Below are 24,361 nucleotides of genomic sequence, written 5' to 3'. Positions count from 1 at the left end.
TGCTGCCCTATAGTGGTATTTGCTAATGACATCTACCGAACAGAAATATGATAGCAAAGGGAACAGTTGGAGCATTAGTCTGTTGTTGTTCACTCAGTGGATGGTTTATATAATGTCCAATTGAAGTCTTCCTCACCTTTTGCCATCTTGGTGCGCGAAATTCATTTATAGTTAAGCCTATCTCAGTATATGTTAATGGAGAAATCCAGAATCCCCACTTCAACCAACCAGGTATAGAGGCTGCAATAGCAAAGCCATTTAAATACATTTATCTTATTGGTTAAACATATAAAAAAATCTGGTAACGGCCTTACGCTGTGGGAGAATAAAGCCTCCAAACAAAAAGATAACTAGCATAGACATGGTGCCACTAATTGTAGAAGCCACCAATGTCTGGAAATATGAGACAAGAAAACGGAAAAGGGATAATGACATTTGATGGACGAGGAAAAGTATAAGGAACTGGCGGAAGAACCTGAAATAACATAAGAAGAAACAGTAAGGATTTATGAATTGTGAGGATAGAGGAATAGACTGAACATGGTTATGTACTAAACTACGCTTACCTTACTGCCTCAGGACTATATCCAATGACATAGTAAGTAAGAGATGTCCAAAGTAAAGACTCTATTAATGAGATTGGAATTTTTAGGATGCAAGCTGGAATTGCATATGCCCATGCAGGATAGAAGTAAAAGTCTCTTTGCCTGTAAAAAACTGGTAGTCTAGAAACTGTCATAGCCAATTCTGGGAATCCATTAACCAGGAGCAAGAGGAGTGCATAAAAGAGTGAACCCATATAGTAATTAGCATGGATCAAATCAACCCGCATATGCGTACGCAGGAATACAGTCATTGTTATGATTGCAATAATTGCAAGCTGCAATATAATAGGGAGAGAGTCGCTTCAGTTGCTGAACCAGAGTATTATCAAGAAGCCTGTCTGAGAGTAGATATTACCTGTGTTGTTTTGAATATATAAACAAATGAATTCCTCTTCATGAGAAGCAATTCCCTTGCCATGCAAGTTTTAAACAGTTCCCATTTTGATAGTGAATAAGTACAGAATGATAAAGCATTTTGATGGCATTGGGACTTGCCATAAGGCTTCGATAGCTCCTTCTGTAAACTCTGTCCAATGTGATATGCTTTGAATTTTTGAGCGAGTCGATCTACAGAGACATAATTATAGCTTTTGTCTAAATGAAACCAATACTGCTGTTGATCCTTTCGGGACAACACCTGAATAAAGTTAGCAAAGTTAGGTGGAGCTGATTTTAAGGGTATGTAAGAAAATGGGAGGTAGGTTAGTACGTAAGCATTGGTATTTTTTTTGATGGAATGTGAGCATTGGTAATTACCTCCTGGAGAAAGTCAGCTACTCCTTTTCTTTCTGGGCATCTGAAACCACATTCTTCAAAAAAGTTGAGAATATGACTGCGAGGGCCATGGTATACTATCTTCCCTTCAGCCATTAAAATAATGTCATCAAAGAGGTCATAGGTCTCAGGTGCTGGTTGAAGAAGTGAAACCACCACAGTAGATTCTGAAATATGTGCCAATTGTTGGAGGCAAGTAACAATCTGGAAGGTAGTTGAGCTGTCTAGGCCAGTTGATATCTCATCCATAAGAAGAACTTTTGTTGGTCCAACAATCATCTCTCCTAGTAAGTGTAATCAAAAGACAAGGTTCACTCATAGAAAAAAACTAATCATCATATTTAATACATGGACAATTGGAGCTATTCATAGTTAACTCATCATTAAATCCATGACATTATATTCCAGGAACTAACTGGAAGTATTTAATATTGATTTTATCAACTTTCTTATAGTACCTGTGGTCAGTCTTTTCTTCTGTCCACCTGAGATGCCTCTTCTCATGGCATCCCCTACAATTGTGTCTGCACAGATGTCCAGTCCCATGATCTGATATGTCAAGGAAATTTTGGCGCATTACTTGCAGCGACAAAAGTGAGGGTGGCAACTATAGTGATGTGTGTATATTCAATAGTCTGATTTTGGATATCCTGAAGCAAAATTACCTTTAAGATATAGTCCGTTTGGAGACTTCTTTCTAATCCTTCCACTGATATTGCCTATAGTAACAAATCCACTTGTCAGATATGAGCATTTCATGACAAGATTAAAAGTCTATATTCCATGAATTCTGTACATTTTTCGATGCGGTGTTAGCTTTAAATTATCATTTTACCAAAAACAAAGAGACCCATGAGTGCAGTACAAATTGTTAATTCATTTGGATAACATATTCTTTTTGCGCCTATCTACCAGATGCCCCTTGGTTTAACAAGGAAAACAGAGAATGACAACTTATTATTTGTTTACCTTCATATACGTGTCTATGTCTGGTTCAGGGATGATTCCTGCTTGCTTCTCCCTTTTGATCACTTCCTTCATAATTTCTTCACAAAGTAAATCCATTTAGCATTTTAGCTTGTTTGGATTTATTCTGGTGATAGTGGCTAGAAGCAATTAAAAGACACATGAGAATGTTACCTGCTCTGCTCCCTACACCCTTGAAAGCGTGCTGAAAAGTCCAAAATCTCCCTCACTGTCATCTCAGGAATATGCAAATCATATTGGCTTATGTAAACTGATGTTTTCTCAGGAACAAACTCCTCCAACCTGAAGCCATTGTAAGAAACTTCTCCTGTTACCTGTAAAAGAAATGTTTAACATGTTTGTCAAGGATTGAAGCCCACAAGCTGAAAGCATTTATAGAGACCAGTTATGACCAAAACTCATTTATCCCAGGTGTTTATTATGTCTTTAAGGTATGTTTGCAGCTTTTCATGTAAGGGAGTTATTTTGTAGAATTGGTGATAAATTGGTAAGGAGAAGGAAAAGAAAAATTTACACATGGTTAAGATAACATACTATTTTTAAGCATGTTGTTTATTATGGGATGGTTTGCAGATCAATAGTTTATATTTAAGACCAGTAAATAGCAGATGACAATGACTTAGTTGAGTTCTTGTAGTTTGATAGGCAACTTTCTAGTTTCAATGGATCTACAATAGTCACTTATCTCAATAAGATTTTTAATTGATAAATTTGCTTTAGAGGAGGGTCATGGTGTATGCTATTTGAAAATAATGCGTGGTTATTTGATAACATGCAGAAAAAGGCTAAAACTGGATGCAATTCAAGTAGGAGTGCAAATCTAGCAGAAATATTGATGATCTTGGAGAAACATCCTTCTGCAATCATATGCTTAAATAATCCATTCTTTCAAATTAAAGTCCTGGGTTTTTTATGAGAAAGCTTCTGTGGTGGGGTTATCATTCTGTGTTGAAGTTGTGAATATGTCGAGAACATCGTTCGCAGTGGATTGAGTAAGCTTATCAGAATGCAACTGTTATGATATTTGCAAATTTTGAAGGGGAAGGACCACTTCCATATGGCTGACTTATGATTGATGGTAAGCCAGAAGACATAAACCTTGAGGAATTTGTCCAGTTTCCCGGCGAGTGCTAGCAATAGAGTAGTTTTTCCACATCCTGGTGGTCCAAGTAAGAGAGTCATCCTGCAAATGAAAAAGCAAAGACAAGTAAAATGGTTACTTCTGACAAAGATCCATGATCCATATCCATCTCTTTGCATTTGAAATAAAGATGGCTTGAACAATAATTCAATCCTCATGGAAGGGCAAGGTAAGTTTTCAAGTACTAAAAGATAAGCAAAATTGCTCGGACTCTTTTTAAACTAGCCATAAACAAAAGTGAGTATATAGGTTCATTCTTTAACTTGATTTATCCTAAATACTTTCCTGGAGGGCTTGATGATCCCGCTGATGTCTTTTAAAATGCAAATTTTAGCCTCTTGAGTCCTGAAGCCTGTCAACCTGGCAAGATCCTGTTCCATAGGAAGCAGCATTACTTTATAATGCAAATTCGTGTATATTAAGATGATTGGCTAACTGTCCATGCATCATCAAAGTTTCATTCAGTTATCTACTTCTGGAATCAATAAATATTTTAGCTTTGTAAATACCTTCACTTAAATTGTGATGGCATGATAATGTTGTAAAGCTCTTCATCAAGCTAGCTCTCTCTCTCTCTCTCTCTCTCTCTCTCTCTCTCTCTCTCTCTCACTGTGGAGAAGAGTCATGGTAATCAGATATCATAAACTTTCCGTACATAATGCGACACTGGTCTCCTTGCCACTTAATTTGGATTATGTAGTCTAAATTTTAAACAGCTCCAGTTTAGAAAATTGTTCTTTTAAATGCATCAGTTAGTGATCAAACCACATCAATGGGCTTGATGTAAACAATAAAGTTTTACTCAGGACATCTTCATCAATCAATGAGGGATGATACAGTCTACTTACATAAAGCATGCTCTTTGCAGTGGCAGGGGCTTCCCTTCAACTACTTCACACTGCGCTTCCACGCACAGGTTCTTGTATTGTACCTCAATAGTGGGAAGTTTCACATTTACTCTGTTCAAACGATTAATGAATAATTAGTGTTTACCCATCAATCTCAATGTACATAATCATCTTATTGGCATATATTGGCAAACTAGATATGTAAGTGTCCCACAGGTGATATTCCGTGCATATACAAACAGAGTGAAACTATAAGATGAAGCTTACCGGTCTATTCTCTGTCTTTGCTTCTGCAGCAGCTGAAGATTATCATTCTCAATGTGTTTGATGAGATTCTCAATTAACAAGCGCCTTTCTAGTGCTCCAAGCTTGGCAACATCAATCACCCTCCTCTCCTTGCGCAATCCGTCGCCATCTCCGTTGCTGTAGTGATCGAGTACTGACGTTCTTATTCGCTCGAAGGTGGGCAGCCTCCCAACTGCAGCCCATTTTAACTCATACTCATCATCCTCCTCCCTTGCAGAACAGATGCTGGAGCTTCTCCGTGAACTCGCAGCAGCAATCCGAAAGGACGACCTTATGCTCCTCCCTATCTCTTCAAGATCAATACTGAAGGATTCAGCTTCTTTGCTGTCTCCCAACTTTGCCATCCTTCTACAAGGGATTTTGGTCCTTCGAGTTCTAGCTGGAAGATGGGGAAAGGCGAAAAATGTAGGAGAGATATTTGAAGCCTTTTTGCTAAGTCTTACAGGAAATAATGGCGTAAGATGCTGCGTCACTGCAAACTCAAGGTGATTCTCGTTCAAAAATGGCACATGCTGGTTAGAAAATATCAAGTTAGAAGAGCAACGACGGGAATAACGGTAGAGGATTTTAAAGCATCTACCCTTTCCTGTCTGATTTTTGTCCATGTTTTATCAAGTTGACTTCAATTGTTTAATGGTTCAGGGTTGGTTCAGGGTCTTACTATATTTTGTTGTGGTGGGAGACTTTGATTTTCACAGTATCCTGTTTACGCAATTTAAAGAACATGGATGCTAGGGTGGCATGTTTTCAACTACGTATAGCACCATGTGTTTGTTGATTAGAGTTTCAATGATCGTAAAGGAGAAGTGGCCCTTTATTTTTTGTTGCCTTTCATGGTCGACTCATTTGTTTATGTTACACAAGGAATTAAGCATTGAAGCTGAATTTTTTTGAGAACTTCATGGATTTCAGTGGCTAAAATCTGCATGCTCTAAAATTATATCAAGCTCTTAGGCCATTCACTCTTTTTATTCTTTTCTTTCATTTCACAGTTATCCTATGTTTTCTATCTTCACATGTAGTTTTCTTGAAATGTGCCTTCACATGTATTTGGACACAAATGTTGGATTTCCTAATTACTTCAACAGGTTTTTAAAACGCCAAGACTTTTCTTCCATCTTAAATCTTCTGTTGTGTGACGTCCTCCTGATTTTTCCAGATTATTGGTTCTTTTTTCTTCAAATATCCAAATTTTCTATGCCGAACTTAATGGAAAAAGCACTGAAATATAGATCAAACTCCAAAGCAGCTGCCTGAAGCTATCCTAGCTATGGTGAAGGCGCCTCCGTGTTTAAATATCTGTGGGCGCCAAATCTCCAGATCAAGAAGTATATTTAGAGAAAATGGAAAAGATGTGGGCTATTCCTGTCTCTGCTTTTAAGATAAATGCATTAAATGTTACATAGATTGAAAACAATCAGACAGCACCGAATCCAATCTTCTTTTTTATTTTTTTCACATATCTGATTGCATGATTTCTCAAAAAGAAAAAGAAAAGAAACAAACCCACTCTTCTCTAGCTACCTCATTTCTGTTGCTGATCTCTGGTCAAATTCTTGATATCTATTAACTATGCCAACTTCAACATCAGCAGCCTCAAATATGTAATCGGGGTATCCTCTAAGGTGGCAGCGGGCAATGTATTGACCCGGATTCCTAGGTCACTCGACTAAATCTACACGAAACCATCCATGAGCATCTCTTTTTATTCTCCTTCCCCCCCTTCAAGATTTTTGAGCTTAAGACCAATACGTGTAAACGGCTCGTAGCATAACCACGGACATGTCTCGGGACTAATAAATATATTGTGTCCAACTGCACCGCTAGAGCTGTGCTTGGAAAACAAAAATCCTAAATAAAACTTCTCTTGGAAAATCGTACAAAAATCCTTTCTTATTCAAGAAAAATATTAACGAGTGTCCGAGTTTTATATTTAGATGAGTAGTTGCGAATGTTTAATCTGCAAACTCTATGTATATTGTTTAAGAGGAGCCTCAGTACGACTTTTCCTTGATTAATTAATTATACTGTACCGGTGCACAGTCATGGTCTCAAACTAAAGGAACATGAAACCATATGGGATGCTTAAAATGTGACAGGCACTGCAAACATATTTTAAAATTTTCTCGAACTATCTTCAAATTAAGTTTCTTTAAAATCAACTTCAAAAGAATTGAATATATGCTTACAAGAGAAACATGTGCCAAACCAGTAGTTATGGCTAAGAACCCAAAAATGCATTTCTTGTCTTGGTTATGAGTAATGCCATGGAGCTTCTATCATGTGCATACAAACAAAAAAAACCATGCTATATAAAGAGATTGAAAGGTATAACTTGCGAGAATTATTTCGATATACGAAATATTGGTTGATTATTCAACTACTAAATTGGATTTTTTATGTCCAACGAACTCTTTTGTGTGCATATCATTGGCGCCCTGAAATATTTTTCTCTAGAGATTGCTTTGTATTCTATGGGTTACACTCTAAACTTAGTTAAGCAAGAGTGGAGACTTAAAGATGAGGCACATGAATCGCAGGAGTCCAAGCTTCTACGAACTAATTCAAATTGTGGGCATATTTATCTGGTAAAGAAATGTCTACAGGCTTTTAATGTAGTCTACATGGAGTATTTTTAGTATTTATGATGTATATAAACAGCCTATAGGCAAATTATATTAGTTGTTATCTCCTTATGAAGTGCTATATGTTGTCCTTATGAAGTGCTTATGAAGATGGAGAGAGAAGAGTTGATAGCACTATGAACCCACCACCAACAAGCCACCTGGTGGATGAAACAAGTGTTCATGGTAGACAGCATGAGAATTCTACAAAATATGCAGCGATTAAGGGCTTTGGAATTGGATTGGCTAGCCGTAACGAATTGATAGATTCAATTGGCAACCTGAAACACCTGCGCTATTTGTACATTGATTATGGGTCAGGGTTCGCTGGATCATTATGTTTCCTTTACAACCTACAGACACTGGATCTCACATCTTCAAGTCTTGCAGAGTTGCCAGAAGGCCTACAAAACCTTCTTTGAGTCACTCCAAGATATCTTCATGTCTTGCCAGAGGAATCATTGCCATCCAAGCTTGAATCTATGTATATCAAGGATTGCATGCAGATCGCGTCATTGGTGGGGTTGTAAAATCTTGATTCCCTGCGAAAGTTGGAGATAAGCAACTGTCCTCAACTCCACCTATCACCAGAGCTACCATTGCCACCCAGGCTTGAAACTGTGGATATTAGGGATTGCATGCAGCTTAAATCATTGGTGGGATTGCAAAATTTACTTGTCTAAGGAGGCTACATATAGCTCGATGTCCGAAACTCCAGATTGCACCAGGTGACCATCTTTCGTCGATACGTTAGGATGTGGAGATTGTTGATTGCCCCGAGATGAGGTAGTGGTGCAATAGACAGAAGATCATGTACTCTCAGGTACATTCCATCTTAAGTTGGTTCAAATTATTATTCCAAAATGTTGTATAATTGTTCATTCTTTCATAATATATATTTGATTACAGGCTTTAAATCTGTGTTTCATTTTATTTGCTGACATTCTGACCATATCAAACATCAACGAGATCAGAAACCATGGGGTCGACAATTTTACCGACCTTGAACATCTTTATGGAAATTAAGGACAGTGTTGTGCTGGATTCTCAAGCAGACGAGTGGCTATCATCATCACTTCAATCCTTGATGCTTGTTTTCTGTAAGTTTCCAGATTCCCTTCGCCTGCACTAGAACCTCTCTGTGCTTAAGAGGTTGACAATAAAGGACTGCAAGGAGCTGAAATTGGTGCTCGGCCTGCGCCACCTCACATCTCTCCAAAACATGTTCATATATGACTGTTGGGAACTCCAGCTCTTGCCAAATGTGCAGCTTTCATCCTCGCTTGAGTCATTGGTAGTTAATGGCTGCGAGAACCTAAGATCCCTTCCATTGCTCCATCAGAACCTATCTGCATTCAAGGAGCTTTAGATAATGCATTGCCCCAAGCTCAGAACCATGGCAGGGCCGAACAACCTTTCCTCTCTGCAGACCTTAAGAATAAGTCATTGCCCTGAATTCCAGTTCTCACCAAATGAATAGCTGCCATTCATTCCCCAACTAGTGGAAACTGCTCATTGCCCAAGGCTGAAGGAGCGGTGCCAAAGATATCACATTCAAAGCATCGAGGTAGATCTCCTAGTTCACTACAATCACAGATTGTCAACTATTGTTCTGCACCATTTAAATTAGTTAAACTTATAACCAGGCTATCTGCCAAAGAATAAGAATTACACCAACTGCTCCCTTTCTCGTGTTTCTTTTCAGTGTCTCAACAGCCATAATAGTGAAGTAGATACTGAAGAATTTACTGATGATGAAAACCTGGAGCGGCAAGTGATGGATTGTGAGATGGAAGATGTTGACTGGAATCATGATCGGGATCCATTAAGTGATGATCTTGTTCAGTCACCATGATGACAACATGTTCGTTCCTTTGATCCAATGATGACCAACGGCCCAAAGCCACAGATTGAGCTTGTGGAATCCAGCAACTCAAACCAATTAGTTTGATTTGTTTCATCCATTATATTACAGCACCAGGTTCATCAAAGCCAAGTCTGCCATGATGGGTGGAGTAACTGAATTTAGCTATCCGTGTTCCAAATTCTTATCATTCCAATCCCATTGAAGGCACTCAAATTCCACAATGGCTTATTTTGGAGGAAGAAGCACCCCTCGTATCCAACTTCTAATGCTTCAAGTTGTTGAAACATGCTCATGTACAATCACATTCTCAAGGTACTTCTTTTTTGATTCTTAAGATAATTTTCTTCGTCTAAGTGTGTCCTAGCAACTGGAATACAAGAGCCAGCACAAAAGTTGCATGAAAACAAACAAATGGGTGATATGCATGAATAAAAATCTGAGTTTTTTCTTATGAAAATGTAATAGTCAAAGAAAAGATTGTTTAGATAAGTGATAGAGCTAAAAGTTTGACACAACAGGATAAATTAGATATGTTTAGGGGCAAGAAAGTTGCAAAATTCGGGCCATATAGAGAATTTCCAATGTACTTCCCCAACAGAAGTCGTCATCTCTTCCTGGTGTACTAATCTTGCAAGTTGTCTTTAATGGGCCTAAAAGTTTGGCCTGAAGAGCGCAAAATATTTACTCCAGTTTCACTCTTTTCTTAATGGATCCCGGCCCTAAATGCCAGGTCCAAGACATCAAGAGAAAAAAAAACAAAGAAGACCAACTCGGTTTGGTGCTGGGAGAGGAGGTGGTCCTCACCTCGACCTCGACTTCTCTCCTTCCAATTCCAATTCCAATTTCAGGGCTCTTCTCGTTCATCATCGATCTCTCTCTCATTACTATTTTTCACTCTCCCTCCCTTTGTCTATCAAAGCAAGTTGTTGCTATCAATCTCAACCTGAGGAAGATCTAATCACCAGCCAGGTTATCTCCTATAATTTCTCCTTCCTCTATTGTTTATTCTTTTGTTTAGGAAAAGAATAAGAAAGATACTCGCACGATGTGCGAGGAGATACTGAAAACTGAAATGTAATTTTATGCAACAGAAGAATAATAAGAACTTAAAAATAGAATAAAAAATATATCATAAGTAATGTACATTTCATAATTATTAATCATTTTACTTTCAACATCCCACTAATAAAAAGATCAGCTAATGGAAAAGATAAATTGTTTAATATAATAGATAAATGTATGTAGTATGATAAGTAAATGTTTGCTTATGTGAAGACATCCGATTCTTTTTGATTTGATGCAGTAGATTTCAATTACTTTTCTTTTGAATTTGAGTAGCTGTTTTCATTCTTGTTGGAGCATTTATGTTGGGATTGTTTCAACATATGAAAAAATAGAGAAGAAAATTTAGCAACATTTATATGCTTCAAATGAATAAGTAGAGAAATGGTAAAGTTATAACTTTTCATTAGGTTGATCATATTGAATAATAAGTTGTAAAAGGAAATGACTAATTTCTTCAATCGGACCTATTTGAAATATGCCACATACAAGCTAGTTAGACCTTGCGGATAAGAAGGCTTTGTTTATTATGAACGCTAAAACAAAGATATAGCATTCCTATAACATTTTTTGAATAAATTCTTCCAGTTTTATTGGTCCCCCTCCCATAATATAGATACAACATTAATATATTTATTATCGGGAAACTCTGCTTGATTAAAATATATCATAATTATACAATCTCCAAATATAGATCATACGGTTTGTTAACAGATTTTCCCATAAGGATTTTAGTATTTCTATCTAAAGTAATTGAAGCAACTTCTTCTATATGATCACATATTCTAATATGTATGAGATACTTAGAATTGAAAAATAAATTTTTTCCATGAGGATTTTGGTATTTCTAACTCAGATTTTTTTTAAAAAATAAGTAGCAAATTTTTTTTCTTTGAGTTCCCAAAAGAAATAAGAAATGAAACTTTTTTTGGCTTAGTTTGTGCATGATTTTTTTTTGTACACTAATTTACTTTGTGCAAAATTTTCCATTTTGAAAGTCCTTTTTAAATGGACTTCTTTTTTGTGGGTATAGAAAATATTACAAATGGATTTGCTTTCTAAAGAGAAATATTATGAACGGATTTTCTTTTTGAAGAGTCCTGCTTTGAATGATTTTATTTTTATTTTTCATTTTGAAGTGTACTCCTCCTCCCCCCTTCTTTTTTTTGTGCGTTGAGAAACAAAATACAACTCATGGGTTTTTGATTTTTTTCCTTTTTTGTGCATGGAGAAATGAAATCGTGTTTTCTTTTGCACTAATTTTCTCTTACTTTTCCCCTTTTTGTACATTGAAAAACTAAATCTAACTCATGGTTTTCTTTTGCATGCTAATTTAATCTATTTTTATCTCCTTTGTGCGTTGAGAAATAAATTTTATTGAGAAGAGTAGATTTTTCTATGAATTTCTTTCTAATTTTTTTGAATTTTGGAGAGGGGTCAAATTTTCTCTCTCCTTTCGGTATAGAAGATAGGTATAGAGATTGTGCAAAGCCCAATCTAGATTCACTGAAAAAAAAACTTATTGATATATTTGAAATTTTCTTTCTTCTTATTTCATGAAGGGTCGTGATTGTATTCTTCATATCAAAAATTGATGCACATCCCTTTGTGCCCATCGACCGCCGGATTATCCATTAATCTCAAAATACTATACATTGACATCATCTACAATTACACATCTCAAAGCGGAGTAAAGATGATCTGATGGCCGCGGACATAGATCTCAACTTTTTTTTTTTTTTCTTTTTCTTTTGACTTTTGTTTATTTCTGTTTCTTTTGATTTTTTTCTTTTTAATTAGTGGGTGGGGAAAGAGGGCTTTGGCTTTCCTCCTCGCCTCCTTATCTCGTTCGCGGAAAGAGTGAGCCGGGGCATGGGATAGGAGGAAATGGTCGGACTGGGGAATCAAAATGCTTGGAAGTGGGAAACAGCTGGACCTATTAGAATTCTCTGGGGCCCACAAATGACGACGCACTTGGACTTATGGGGAGCCCAGGCCCGACCAGATATTGAGCCATGATGTGAGACATATAGACCAGAAGGGTTTAGAAACTAAGAAGTCATTAATTTGAAGTATAATGGTGGTTCTGTTTTGCCCGCCATTGACTTGACCCCGGCTCAGTCTTTCCGCGAATGAGATACGGAGACGAGAAGGAAAGCCAAAGCCCTCTTTCCTGTTTGCCGTGTCTGCTCCGAGCACAGCAAGGAGGAAACCGAGGTTGTGCAATGGCGAGCGCTTTCCTCTCTTCCATCCTATCAAAAACCAGCCTAGTGTTGGGGTGTGCTCGCAGTTGGGCAGTCTCGTTGTCTTCATCATCGGATCCACGCAGCAGTATCCTAAAAGATCTAGAGAAGCTGGAGAGAACATTGAGGAGGATCCAGGCAGTGCTCCATGACGCGGAAGAGAGGGAGATACGAGACGAATCCGTCAAGCTCTGGCTGAAGGAGCTTAAAGAAGTGACTTATCAAGCAGACGACGTGCTGGACGAGTACGAGTACGAGTTACTGCGAGCCCAAGTGGAAGGTCGAGCTTCCCGCGAGAGGAAGCGAGTGGAAGGGGACGACGAGGTAAGTGGTTCTCTTTCCAGCAGAGTGGCTTCAATTACGGGCGGCATGTGGGATAGAAGCATCTGAAAAAATAAGTATTTTAAAGTATTTAAAGCATCTAAAATTTAGGGGTAAGGCTGGTTAACCAGCCACATTTAAGAGAGGAAGATGGAGAGAAACGGGTCCTCAAAGCACCCTTAAGATCTCGCATGTGGCTTCGATGAGATCTCGCAGGATCGGGAACGCCTCCATTTAAGAGAGGAAGATGGAGAGAGACGGGTCCTCAAAGCACCCTTAAGATCTCGCATGTGGCTTCGATGAAATCTCGCAGGATCGGGAACGCCTCCATTTAAGAGAGGAAGATGGAGAGAGACGGGTCCTCAAAGCTCCGTACCCAGAATCAACCAGCCACATGGTGGAGGAGTCGGGTATTTATGGAAGGGATGTTTGAAGTCTCCTTCCTTTAATAATTTGTAATGTTGAGAGGGGTTTTAGTCCCACATTGCTTGTGTAGAGTTTTTTAGATAGCTTAATAAGCATTCATATCCTAAACATGCTAAAGTAATTTTTTGGTGGGAAGTTGTGGTGGAAAGCCAATATTTTATTATCAAATATTGGCACTTGGCACGTGTAAAATGAAATTTATATTGGCAGTTTATATCCGTTTTTGCACAAAATAACTGCACTAGCAGTTATGTTTTGAACAGATAACTTCTTCTACATAAACTTTTCATTTTTTCGTTGTTCTGGAGAATCCTAGTTTTGCTGGCTAGAATTCTATTTTGGTTTTGATGTATCCTGGAGCGAATTTGCTGGATCACCAACAGCAACATAGTGGGGCAAAATTCGCTTAAGAACAGTGTTAATTCACGCTTCAAGACCTGTTTCATCTACTAGAGTTCCTTCTGTTTCAACAAGGGAACGCGACAAGCAGGAGGTAATTGATTTGCTGTTCTCCGAGGTAATTTGTTTTTGTTTAATTATTTTACTTATATAGTTACTGGGTTTCTGCTCAATATTTGCCTCCAATATATGATAGGTTTTGAAATGTTCAGCTACACAGAGTGTCGTATGAATCTCAGATCAGCCTTAGATTGTAGGCAGGCTTTCGGTGGAAACTCATTTTTTGTTTTACAGCAGTTGTATCGATTTGTCTCCCATCTCGATACAGGGGAAGAACACCAAACCTTATTTCAAATAAAACATATCTTCAGAGCACAGAACATCAGTGAACAGCTGCCCATCAGTCTCTCACTATTTCACTTAGATACACCTCGATGTATTTTGTGTTTGGAATCCTAGCAAGCATTCTTGGTAGATGCCATGGTAATAGTTCCTAAGCTGGATGACAAGGCTGTCAAAATTATAATATTGTTTATCCCTATCCATAATGTTTATCTCCTCATTGCTTAATAATACTGAAGATGAATTCAGATATCCATCTGAAACTTACAGCCATAAGTGACCAAAAACAAACTTAGAAGAAAGATGTTGACTTCAAGAAAACAAGTTATCAATACCAAAATCGTAGTGGTGATTCAAGGATGATCCCGCACCGGCTCTCGAAGAAAAATTACTCTTAACATCTAGCCAAAAAACTTAATCTTTAGATCGATACCAGGACCACAGCAATCACTCATCTTCGAGATCGTCTCAAAGAAGCACGATGCCATTCAACTACAAGACCAACACCACGTCCATAACTTACCCAGAAATCATGCACCGATTCATCTAAAACAGCATGAAATCATCTCGAAACACAAGCATCTGACTATTTCGGATAAATAAAACGGGAACAAAGCCAGAACAATCTGAAAAAATTATTTCAAAAAAAAAAAAAGAGCAATCCGAAAGAAACCTTGAGATCAAGAATTTCAAAGAAAGAGATTGGAATCTCCAAACAGGTAAATAACCGAACCCATTTGGGCAATACCCTCATGGGCCCAACTTGGGTCCAGATCAGACCCAAAGTACCCGAACCCGAAACCCAGGACCCGAAACCCGAACCCATTTCACCAATAAATGGATTTTGGCGGTTGATTCAGAATGATGCTTTAGTAGTAACCTTTTTGTGCCAACGTTGGCAATTGTCTTTGGCCACCTCATCATGTGAGGCTGGTTGCCGTCCAAGATCAGACAGCTTACCCGGGAAGAAGCTGATGACGCGACGTTGGGACACATGAAGAGAGGGTACAATGTGGGCAGTCGGAGGATGAGATGTCCGGCCCAGCTGCAAATAGATTGGGGTTGGCCCGTGACCCAACCCGATCCACTTAGTTCTGACCCGACTTATTATGGAGGACCCGTAAAATTAGATCGGATCTTAAAATTGGACTCGTTCTATTTTCAGGTTTGAGTTTACCGAATTCAGACTTAATCCGATTTGAATAATTCGTTGGGTCAAAAATTGCAGCCGTAGATTCGAATCGATCCAATCTAATTTTTTATTGAATTAAATTTAGATCTAAAATTAGAACTCAAATAAAAAATTAGATTGAATTGGAATTACCCGATCCAATCGATCCATGTGCATCCCTAGCTGTAATGGGCATATACTGAATTAAATTTAGAACTCTAAAATTCCAATGTCGTCTCTCAGCTTGCCAACCTCCTCGCACAAGAAGCTGCTTTCTTAAGTGGGGTCAGGGATCAAGTCGAATGGGTGAAAGCACAACTCCAGCTATTGCAAGGTTTCCTCAAAGATGCCGAGTCCAGGAAGAGGGGAGATGCAAGAATGGAGATCTGGATAAAGCAGATGAAAGATGTGGCATATGAAATAGAAGACATCATAGGCACCATCAAGTACATGGGCGAGAGGCAGCGTCAGAGGAGAGGCTTCATGGGCACCATTTCCAGGTACTCTCACAAACCTGGTGAATTGATTACCCTACATAAAATTGGTTCTGAAATTGAAAAAATAAATGAAAAGATCCAGAATCTTTTCGCGAGCAAAGATACATATGGCATTACTGATATAGGTGGAAGTAGTGCGGTGGATGAAATTTCGCAATCACTCAGACAATCCTCTCCTCACTCTGATGATGATGACATTGATGTTATAGGCTTCGAGAATGATAAGAAAGAAATAGTGTGTCAATTGCTTGATGGGAATGAGAAAGCACGATGTGTAATTTCTATAGTGGGTATGAGTGGACTAGGCAAGACCACCCTAGCGAGTAAAGTGTACAATGACCCTGCAATTAAAAAACATTTTGATACCTCTGCTTGGGTTTCAGTTTCTCAGAGCTACCGAGTTATCGAGCTAGCGAAGGACATCATGAAAAAAATGGGAATCAAAAAGAAGAAAGAAACAACTACAGAAATTACTGAAGAAGACTTAGAGCAGATGGGTGAAGAAGAAGTGAGAGAGAAGCTCCGTGATTTCCTAAGAGACAGAAAGTATTTGGTCGTGATGGATGATGTATCGAGTGTTGACGTTTGGGGACAAATGCATCCATTCTTTCCTAATGGAAACAACGGCAGCAGAATACTGCTTACTACCCGTGAGATGGAAGTTGCAAACCGTGCCAGGTCAAGCTTTCCTCCATATAAACTGCACACTCTGGATGACACACAGAGTTTGGAACTCTTGTGTAGGAAGGCATTTCCACTAAAACAAGATGTCCCCGCTGATTTGAAGGAATTGGCCAAGAGACTTGCAAAGAGGTGCGGTGGACTTCCTCTTGCACTGGTGGCGTTAGGGGGCCTTTTGTCAGGAAAAGATTCTACCTATGATGCGTGGTGGAGTGTAGCTCAGAGCATGAATTGGGAAGATGGTCCAGATGGGAAGAAGTGCTTCAATATATTGGGCTTAAGTTACAATGACTTGCCGTATCTGTTAAAACCATGTTTTCTATACATCGCTGCGTTTCCAGAGGACTCCATTATCTCTGCTTCCAAATTAGTGAGGTTGTGGGTCGCCGAAGGTTTCATACCGGAAGAGCAGAGAAGGACAATGGAAGAAACTGCTAGAGTTTGGTTGGATAATTTGGTCCAGAGGTGCATGATCCAGGTTGTCGAGAGAAGCAAGGCTGGCGGGCGGGTTAAGAGCATACGCATCCATGATCTGTTACGGGAATTTGGCCAATCGGAAGCCAGAAGGGATGGATTTCTTCAAATTTGCAGCAGTGACAACATGGCAGTATCTATATGGAGTCATCGTGCGGCTTTCCACAATCGTATAAATGACGAGGTTGCTGTTTCCTCACCACATCTCCGCACTCTGCTGGGCTTCAATTTGATTTTGACTAATGGGAGAAGATTTTGAATGGGTTAAACTTATTAAGGGTGCTGGATCTCGAGGGCACAAGAGATCTTAAGGAGTTACCGAAACAGATCGGCAGCATGATTCATCTACGATATCTGGGATTGAGAAACACTAGTTTGAAGAGACTACCATCCTCCATCCGACATCTCCTGAATCTGCAGACTCTGGATGTGAGTGGTACATACATTTATTGGCTTCCGAAATCATTTTGGAAAATCCGGACACTGAGGCACGTATATATTAATCTACACATGTTTCTAAGCGCACCGATAGGTGGTGATCACAAAAACTTGCAGACTCTGCAAATCGAGGAGTCTGAATTTGGTCTGGATGCTATGGATATTGTCCGTTTACGAGGCATAAGATTCATCAAAAAATTGGTTACTACACCAAGCTTTACTACGGAGGAGATTCACAAAGCAGTTGATAGAATGTTTGAGGAGTCACTCGAAAAAGCACTCAAGCAAATGGACAACCTCGTCTCGTTGTCTCTGATTTTGCTCGAACGTATAATCCCTGGGGATGTCCTTTTTGTTCAGACACCAAACCTGTACCAGCTCCGTTCATTGACATTATGGGGACGGTTGTTACTCAAACAACAGCAGCAGTGCCCAGATAAACTGATGTTCATTGGAAGTCTACTGACTTCCAATTCTCAGAAGCTTTTAATAAACTGATGTCGTAATTACTCTAACATGATTACCAGTGGAGTATCAACATAGTAATTCACATCTTGGAATGTCACTGTGAGGGGAATAAAAGGTAAAACCATCCTTCCTGCAAGATAAATGATGGAGACTCTTGTATTTCAGCTTGTTTTTGTCTTTTGGAACTTTTCTATCATGTATTATCTTTTGATCTTGCAAGTAGAATCGGACAAAATAGCCTTACCATTTCTTTTGGGTTCAGCAGTACTTGTCTGGGGCACCTTTCTGGACTGATTTGTTAGGACTGTTGAGTTATCAATATCTCCTCCTTTTTGCATCTGAGAAAGCTTTGCACGAGAGATAATAGCACGAGAGACCCCAATAGCTGCACCCACGTATTTCAATATCATTGCAAAGTTAAAAGAGGGAGGCAGTGCATGCCATGCATAGTTAATATGTTGGCTAGGAGAGATGAAAACTTACATCTTTTAAAAGTTAAGGCCAACATAAATGCAACACTGAAAAGTAGAATGTACCCAAGCAATGCCCCGACTGATATCCAATAAAAGTAGCTATTGTAGTTCAGTCCACGGCTGGTCAGGACTTGCTGCCCTATAGTGGTATTTGCTAATGACATCTACCGAACAGAAATATGATAGCAAAGGGAATAGTTGGAGCATTAGTCTGTTGTTGTTCACTCAGTGGATGGTTTATATAATGTCCAATTGAAGTCTTCCTCACCTTTTGCCATCTTGGTGCGCGAAATTCATTTACAGTTAAGCCTATCTCAGTATATGTTAATGGAGAAATCCAGAATCCCCACTTCAACCAACCAGGTATAGAGGCTGCAATAGCAAAGCCATTTAAATACATTTATCTTATTGGTTAAACATATAAAAAAATCTGGTAACGGCCTTACGCTGTGGGAGAATAAAGCCTCCAAACAAAAAGATAACTAGCATAGACATGGTGCCACTAATTGTAGAAGCCACCAATGTCTGGAAATATGAGACAAGAAAACGGAAAAGGGATAATGACATTTGATGGACGAGGAAAAGTATAAGGAACTGGCGGAAGAACCTGAAATAACATAAGAAGAAACAGTAAGGATTTATGAATTGTGAGGATAGAGGAATAGACTGAACATGGTTATGTACTAAACTACGCTTACCTTACTGCCTCAGGACTATATCCAATGACATAGTAAGTAAGAGATGTCCAAAGTAAAGACTCTATTAATGAGATTGGAATTTTTAGGATGCAAGCTGGAATTGCATATGCCCATGCAGGATAGAAGTAAAAGTCTCTTTGCCTGTAAAAAACTGGTAGTCTAGAAACTGTCATAGCCAATTCTGGGAATCCATTAACCAGGAGCAAGAGGAGTGCATAAAAGAGTGAACCCATATAGTAATTAGCATGGATCAAATCAACCCGCATATGCGTACGCAGGAATACAGTCATTGTTATGATTGCAATAATTGCAAGCTGCAATATAATAGGGAGAGAGTCGCTTCAGTTGCTGAACCAGAGTATTATCAAGAAGCCTGTCTGAGAGTAGATATTACCTGTGTTGTTTTGAATATATAAACAAATGAATTCCTCTTCATGAGAAGCAATTCCCTTGCCATGCAAGTTTTAAACAGTTCCCATTTTGATAGTGAATAAGTACAGAATGATAAAGCATTTTGATGGCATTGGGACTTGCCATAAAGCTTTGATAGCTCCTTCTGTAAACTCTGTCCAATGTGATATGCTTTGAATTTTTGAGCGAGTCGATCTACAGAGACATAATTATAGCTTTTGTCTAAATGAAACCAATACTGCTGTTGATCCTTTCGGGACAACACCTGAATAAAGTTAGCAAAGTTAGGTGGAGCTGATTTTAAGGGTATGTAAGAAAATGGGAGGTAGGTTAGTACGTAAGCATTGGTATTTTTTTTGATGGAATGTGAGCATTGGTAATTACCTCCTGGAGAAAGTCAGCTACTCCTTTTCTTTCTGGGCATCTGAAACCACATTCTTCAAAAAAGTTGAGAATATGACTGCGAGGGCCATGGTATACTATCTTCCCTTCAGCCATTAAAATAATGTCATCAAAGAGGTCATAGGTCTCAGGTGCTGGTTGAAGAAGTGAAACCACCACAGTAGATTCTGAAATATGTGCCAATTGTTGGAGGCAAGTAACAATCTGGAAGGTAGTTGAGCTGTCTAGGCCAGTTGATATCTCATCCATAAGAAGAACTTTTGTTGGTCCAACAATCATCTCTCCTAGTAAGTGTAATCAAAAGACAAGGTTCACTCATAGAAAAAAACTAATCATCATATTTAATACATGGACAATTGGAGCTATTCATAGTTAACTCATCATTAAATCCATGACATTATATTCCAGGAACTAACTGGAAGTATTTAATATTGATTTTATCAGCTTTCTTATAGTACCTGTGGTCAGTCTTTTCTTCTGTCCACCTGAGATGCCTCTTCTCATGGCATCCCCTACAATTGTGTCTGCACAGATGTCCAGTCCCATGATCTGATATGTCAAGGAAATTTTGGCGCATTACTTGCAGCGACAAAAGTGAGGGTGGCAACTATAGTGATATGTGTATATTCAATAGTCTGATTTTGGATATCCTGAAGCAAAATTACCTTTAAGATATAGTCCGTTTGGAGACTTCTTTCTAATCCTTCCACTGATATTGCCTATAGTAACAAATCCACTTGTCAGATATGAGCATTTCATGACAAGATTAAAAGTCTATATTCCATGAATTCTGTACATTTTTCGATGCGGCGTTAGCTTTAAATTATCATTTTACCAAAAACAAAGAGACCCATGAGTGCAGTACAAATTGTTAATTCATTTGGATAACATATTCTTTTTGCGCCTATCTACCAGATGCCCCTTGGTTTAACAAGGAAAACAGAGAATGACAACTTATTATTTGTTTACCTTCATATACGTGTCTATGTCTGGTTCAGGGATGATTCCTGCTTGCTTCTCCCTTTTGATCACTTCCTTCATAATTTCTTCACAAAGTAAATCCATTTAGCATTTTAGCTTGTTTGGATTTATTCTGGTGATAGTGGCTAGAAGCAATTAAAAGACACATGAGAATGTTACCTGCTCTGCTCCCTACACCCTTGAAAGCGTGCTGAAAAGTCCAAAATCTCCCTCACTGTCATCTCAGGAATATGCAAATCATATTGGCTTATGTAAACTGATGTTTTCTCAGGAACAAACTCCTCCAACCTGAAGCCATTGTAAGAAACTTCTCCTGTTACCTGTAAAAGAAATGTTTAACATGTTTGTCAAGGATTGAAGCCCACAAGCTGAAAGCATTTATAGAGACCAGTTATGACCAAAACTCATTTATCCCAGGTGTTTATTATGTCTTTAAGGTATGTTTGCAGCTTTTCATGTAAGGGAGTTATTTTGTAGAATTGGTGATAAATTGGTAAGGAGAAGGAAAAGAAAAATTTACACATGGTTAAGATAACATACTATTTTTAAGCATGTTGTTTATTATGGGATGGTTTGCACATCAATAGTTTATATTTAAGACCAGTAAATAGCAGATGACAATGACTTAGTTGAGTTCTTGTAGTTTGATAGGCAACTTTCTAGTTTCAATGGATCTACAATAGTCACTTATCTCAATAAGATTTTTAATTGATAAATTTGCTTTAGAGGAGGGTCATGGTGTATGCTATTTGAAAATAATGCGTGGTTATTTGATAACATGCAGAAAAAGGCTAAAACTGGATGCAATTTAAGTAGGAGTGCAAATCTAGCAGAAATATTGATGATCTTGGAGAAACATCCTTCTGCAATCATATGCTTAAATAATCCATTCTTTCAAATTAAAGTCCTGGGTTTTTTATGAGAAAGCTTCTGTGGTGGGGTTATCATTCTGTGTTGAAGTTGTGAATATGTCGAGAACATCGTTCGCAGTGGATTGAGTAAGCTTATCAGAATGCAACTGTTATGATATTTGCAAATTTTGAAGGGGAAGGACCACTTCCATATGGCTGACTTATGATTGATGGTAAGCCAGAAGACATAAACCTTGAGGAATTTGTCCAGTTTCCCGGCGAGTGCTAGCAATAGAGTAGTTTTTCCACATCCTGGTGGTCCAAGTAAGAGAGTCATCCTGCAAATGAAAAAGCAAAGACAAGTAAAATGGTTACTTCTGACAAAGATCCATGATCCATATCCATCTCTTTGCATTTGAAATAAAGATGGCTTGAACAATAATTCAATCCTCATGGAAGGGCAAGGTAAGTTTTCAAGTACTAAAAGATAAGCAAAATTGCTCGGACTCTTTTTAAACTAGCCATAAACAAAAGTGAGTATATAGGTTCATTCTTTAACTTGATTTATCCTAAATACTTTCCTGGAGGGCTTGATGATCCCGCTGATGTCTTTTAAAATGCAAATTTTAGCCTCTTGAGTCCTGAAGCCTGTCAACCTGGCAAGATCCTGTTCCATAGGAAGCAGCATTACTTTATAATGCAAATTCGTGTATATTAAGATGATTGGCTAACTGTCCATGCATCATCAAAGTTTCATTCAGTTATCTACTTCTGGAATCAATAAATATTTTAGCTTTGTAAATACCTTCACTTAAATTGTGATGGCATGATAATGTTGTAAAGCTCTTCATCAAGCTAGCTCTCTCTCTCTCTCTCTCTCTCTCTCTCTCTCTCTCTCTCTCTCTCTCTCTCACTGTGGAGAAGAGTCATGGTAATCAGATATCATAAACTTTCCGTACATAATGCGACACTGGTCTCCTTGCCACTTAATTTGGATTATGTAGTCTAAATTTTAAACAGCTCCAGTTTAGAAAATTGTTCTTTTAAATGCATCAGTTAGTGATCAAACCACATCAATGGGCTTGATGTAAACAATAAAGTTTTACTCAGGACATCTTCATCAATCAATGAGGGATGATACAGTCTACTTACATAAAGCATGCTCTTTGCAGTGGCAGGGGCTTCCCTTCAACTACTTCACACTGCGCTTCCACGCACAGGTTCTTGTATTGTACCTCAATAGTGGGAAGTTTCACATTTACTCTGTTCAAACGATTAATGAATAATTAGTGTTTACCCATCAATCTCAATGTACATAATCATCTTATTGGCATATATTGGCAAACTAGATATGTAAGTGTCCCACAGGTGATATTGCGTGCATATACAAACAGAGTGAAACTATAAGATGAAGCTTACCGGTCTATTCTCTGTCTTTGCTTCTGCAGCAGCTGAAGATTATCATTCTCAATGTGTTTGATGAGATTCTCAATTAACAAGCGCCTTTCTAGTGCTCCAAGCTTGGCAACATCAATCACCCTCCTCTCCTTGCGCAATCCGTCGCCATCTCCGTTGCTGTAGTGATCGAGTACTGACGTTCTTATTCGCTCGAAGGTGGGCAGCCTCTCAACTGCAGCCCATTTTAACTCATACTCATCATCCTCCTCCCTTGCAGAACAGATGCTGGAGCTTCTCCGTGAACTCGCAGCAGCAATCCGAAAGGACGACCTTATGCTCCTCCCTATCTCTTCAAGATCAATACTGAAGGATTCAGCTCCTTTGCTGTCTCCCAACTTTGCCATCCTTCTACAAGAGATTTTGGTCCTTCGAGTTCTAGCTGGAAGATGGGGAAAGGCGAAAAATGTAGGAGAGATATTTGAAGCCTTTTTGCTAAGTCTTACAGGAAATAATGGCGTAAGATGCTGCGTCACTGCAAACTCAAGGTGATTCTCGTTCAAAAATGGCACATGCTGGTTAGAAAATATCAAGTTAGAAGAGCAACGACGGGAATAACGGTAGAGGATTTTAAAGCATCTACCCTTTCCTGTCTGATATATGTCCATGTTTTATCAAGTTGACTTCAATTGTTTAATGGTTCAGGGTTGGTTCAGGGTCTTACTATATTTTGTTGTGGTGGGAGACTTTGATTTTCACAGTATCCTGTTTACGCAATTAAAAGAACATGGATGCTAGGGTGGCATGTTTTCAACTACGTATAGCACCATGTGTTTGTTGATTAGAGTTTCAATGATCGTAAAGGAGAAGTGGCCCTTTATTTTTTGTTGCCTTTCATGGTCGACTCATTTGTTTATGTTACACAAGGAATTAAGCATTGAAGCTGAATTTTTTTGAGAACTTCATGGATTTCAGTGGCTAAAATCTGCATGCTCTAAAATTATATCAAGCTCTTAGGCCATTCACTCTTTTTATTCTTTTCTTTCATTTCACAGTTATCCTATGTTTTCTATCTTCACATGTAGTTTTCTTGAAATGTGCCTTCACATGTATTTGGACACAAATGTTGGATTTCCTAATTACTTCAACAGGTTTTTAAAACGCCAAGACTTTTCTTCCATCTTAAATCTTCTGTTGTGTGACGTCCTCCTGATTTTTCCAGATTATTGGTTCTTTTTCTTCAAATATCCAAATTTTCTATGCCGAACTTAATGGAAAAAGCACTGAAATATAGATCAAACTCCAAAGCAGCTGCCTGAAGCTATCCTAGCTATGGTGAAGGCGCCTCCGTGTTTAAATATCTGTGGGCGCCAAATCTCCAGATCAAGAAGTATATTTAGAGAAAATGGAAAAGATGTGGGCTATTCCTGTCTCTGCTTTTAAGATAAATGCATTAAATGTTACATAGATTGAAAA

At 38.5% G+C, this 24,361-nt stretch overlaps 1 protein-coding gene and 3 pseudogenes across 1 annotated transcript; 1 reads left to right on the top strand and 3 right to left on the bottom strand.

Moving 5' to 3' along the window:
* Positions 1-22: 22 nt before the first annotated feature.
* On the bottom strand, positions 23-5,250 carry LOC120105517 (annotated as a pseudogene).
* A 7,174-nt stretch (positions 5,251-12,424) lies between these two features.
* LOC120105516 lies at positions 12,425-17,704 on the top strand (annotated as a pseudogene).
* LOC120105529 (ABC transporter G family member 41-like) lies at positions 17,655-18,300 on the bottom strand. The gene is made up of 3 exons (XM_039118096.1): positions 18,158-18,300; positions 17,919-18,059; positions 17,655-17,804 (listed from the first exon to the last, which is right to left on the bottom strand). The coding sequence occupies exons 1-3, from the start codon at positions 18,180-18,182 to the stop codon at positions 17,713-17,715; spliced, it is 258 nt and encodes an 85-aa protein (XP_038974024.1). The 5' UTR covers positions 18,183-18,300; the 3' UTR covers positions 17,655-17,712.
* Position 18,301: 1 nt separating this feature from the next.
* Positions 18,302-24,044, bottom strand: LOC120105515 (annotated as a pseudogene).
* Between the last annotated feature and the right edge of the window lie 317 nt (positions 24,045-24,361).

Source organism: Phoenix dactylifera, unplaced genomic scaffold, assembly GCF_009389715.1.
Source record: "Phoenix dactylifera cultivar Barhee BC4 unplaced genomic scaffold, palm_55x_up_171113_PBpolish2nd_filt_p 000305F, whole genome shotgun sequence".
NCBI lineage: Eukaryota > Viridiplantae > Streptophyta > Magnoliopsida > Arecales > Arecaceae > Phoenix > Phoenix dactylifera.
The sequence above is the reverse complement of the archived record's forward strand: the minus strand, read 5'-3'. Positions and strand labels throughout refer to the sequence as shown.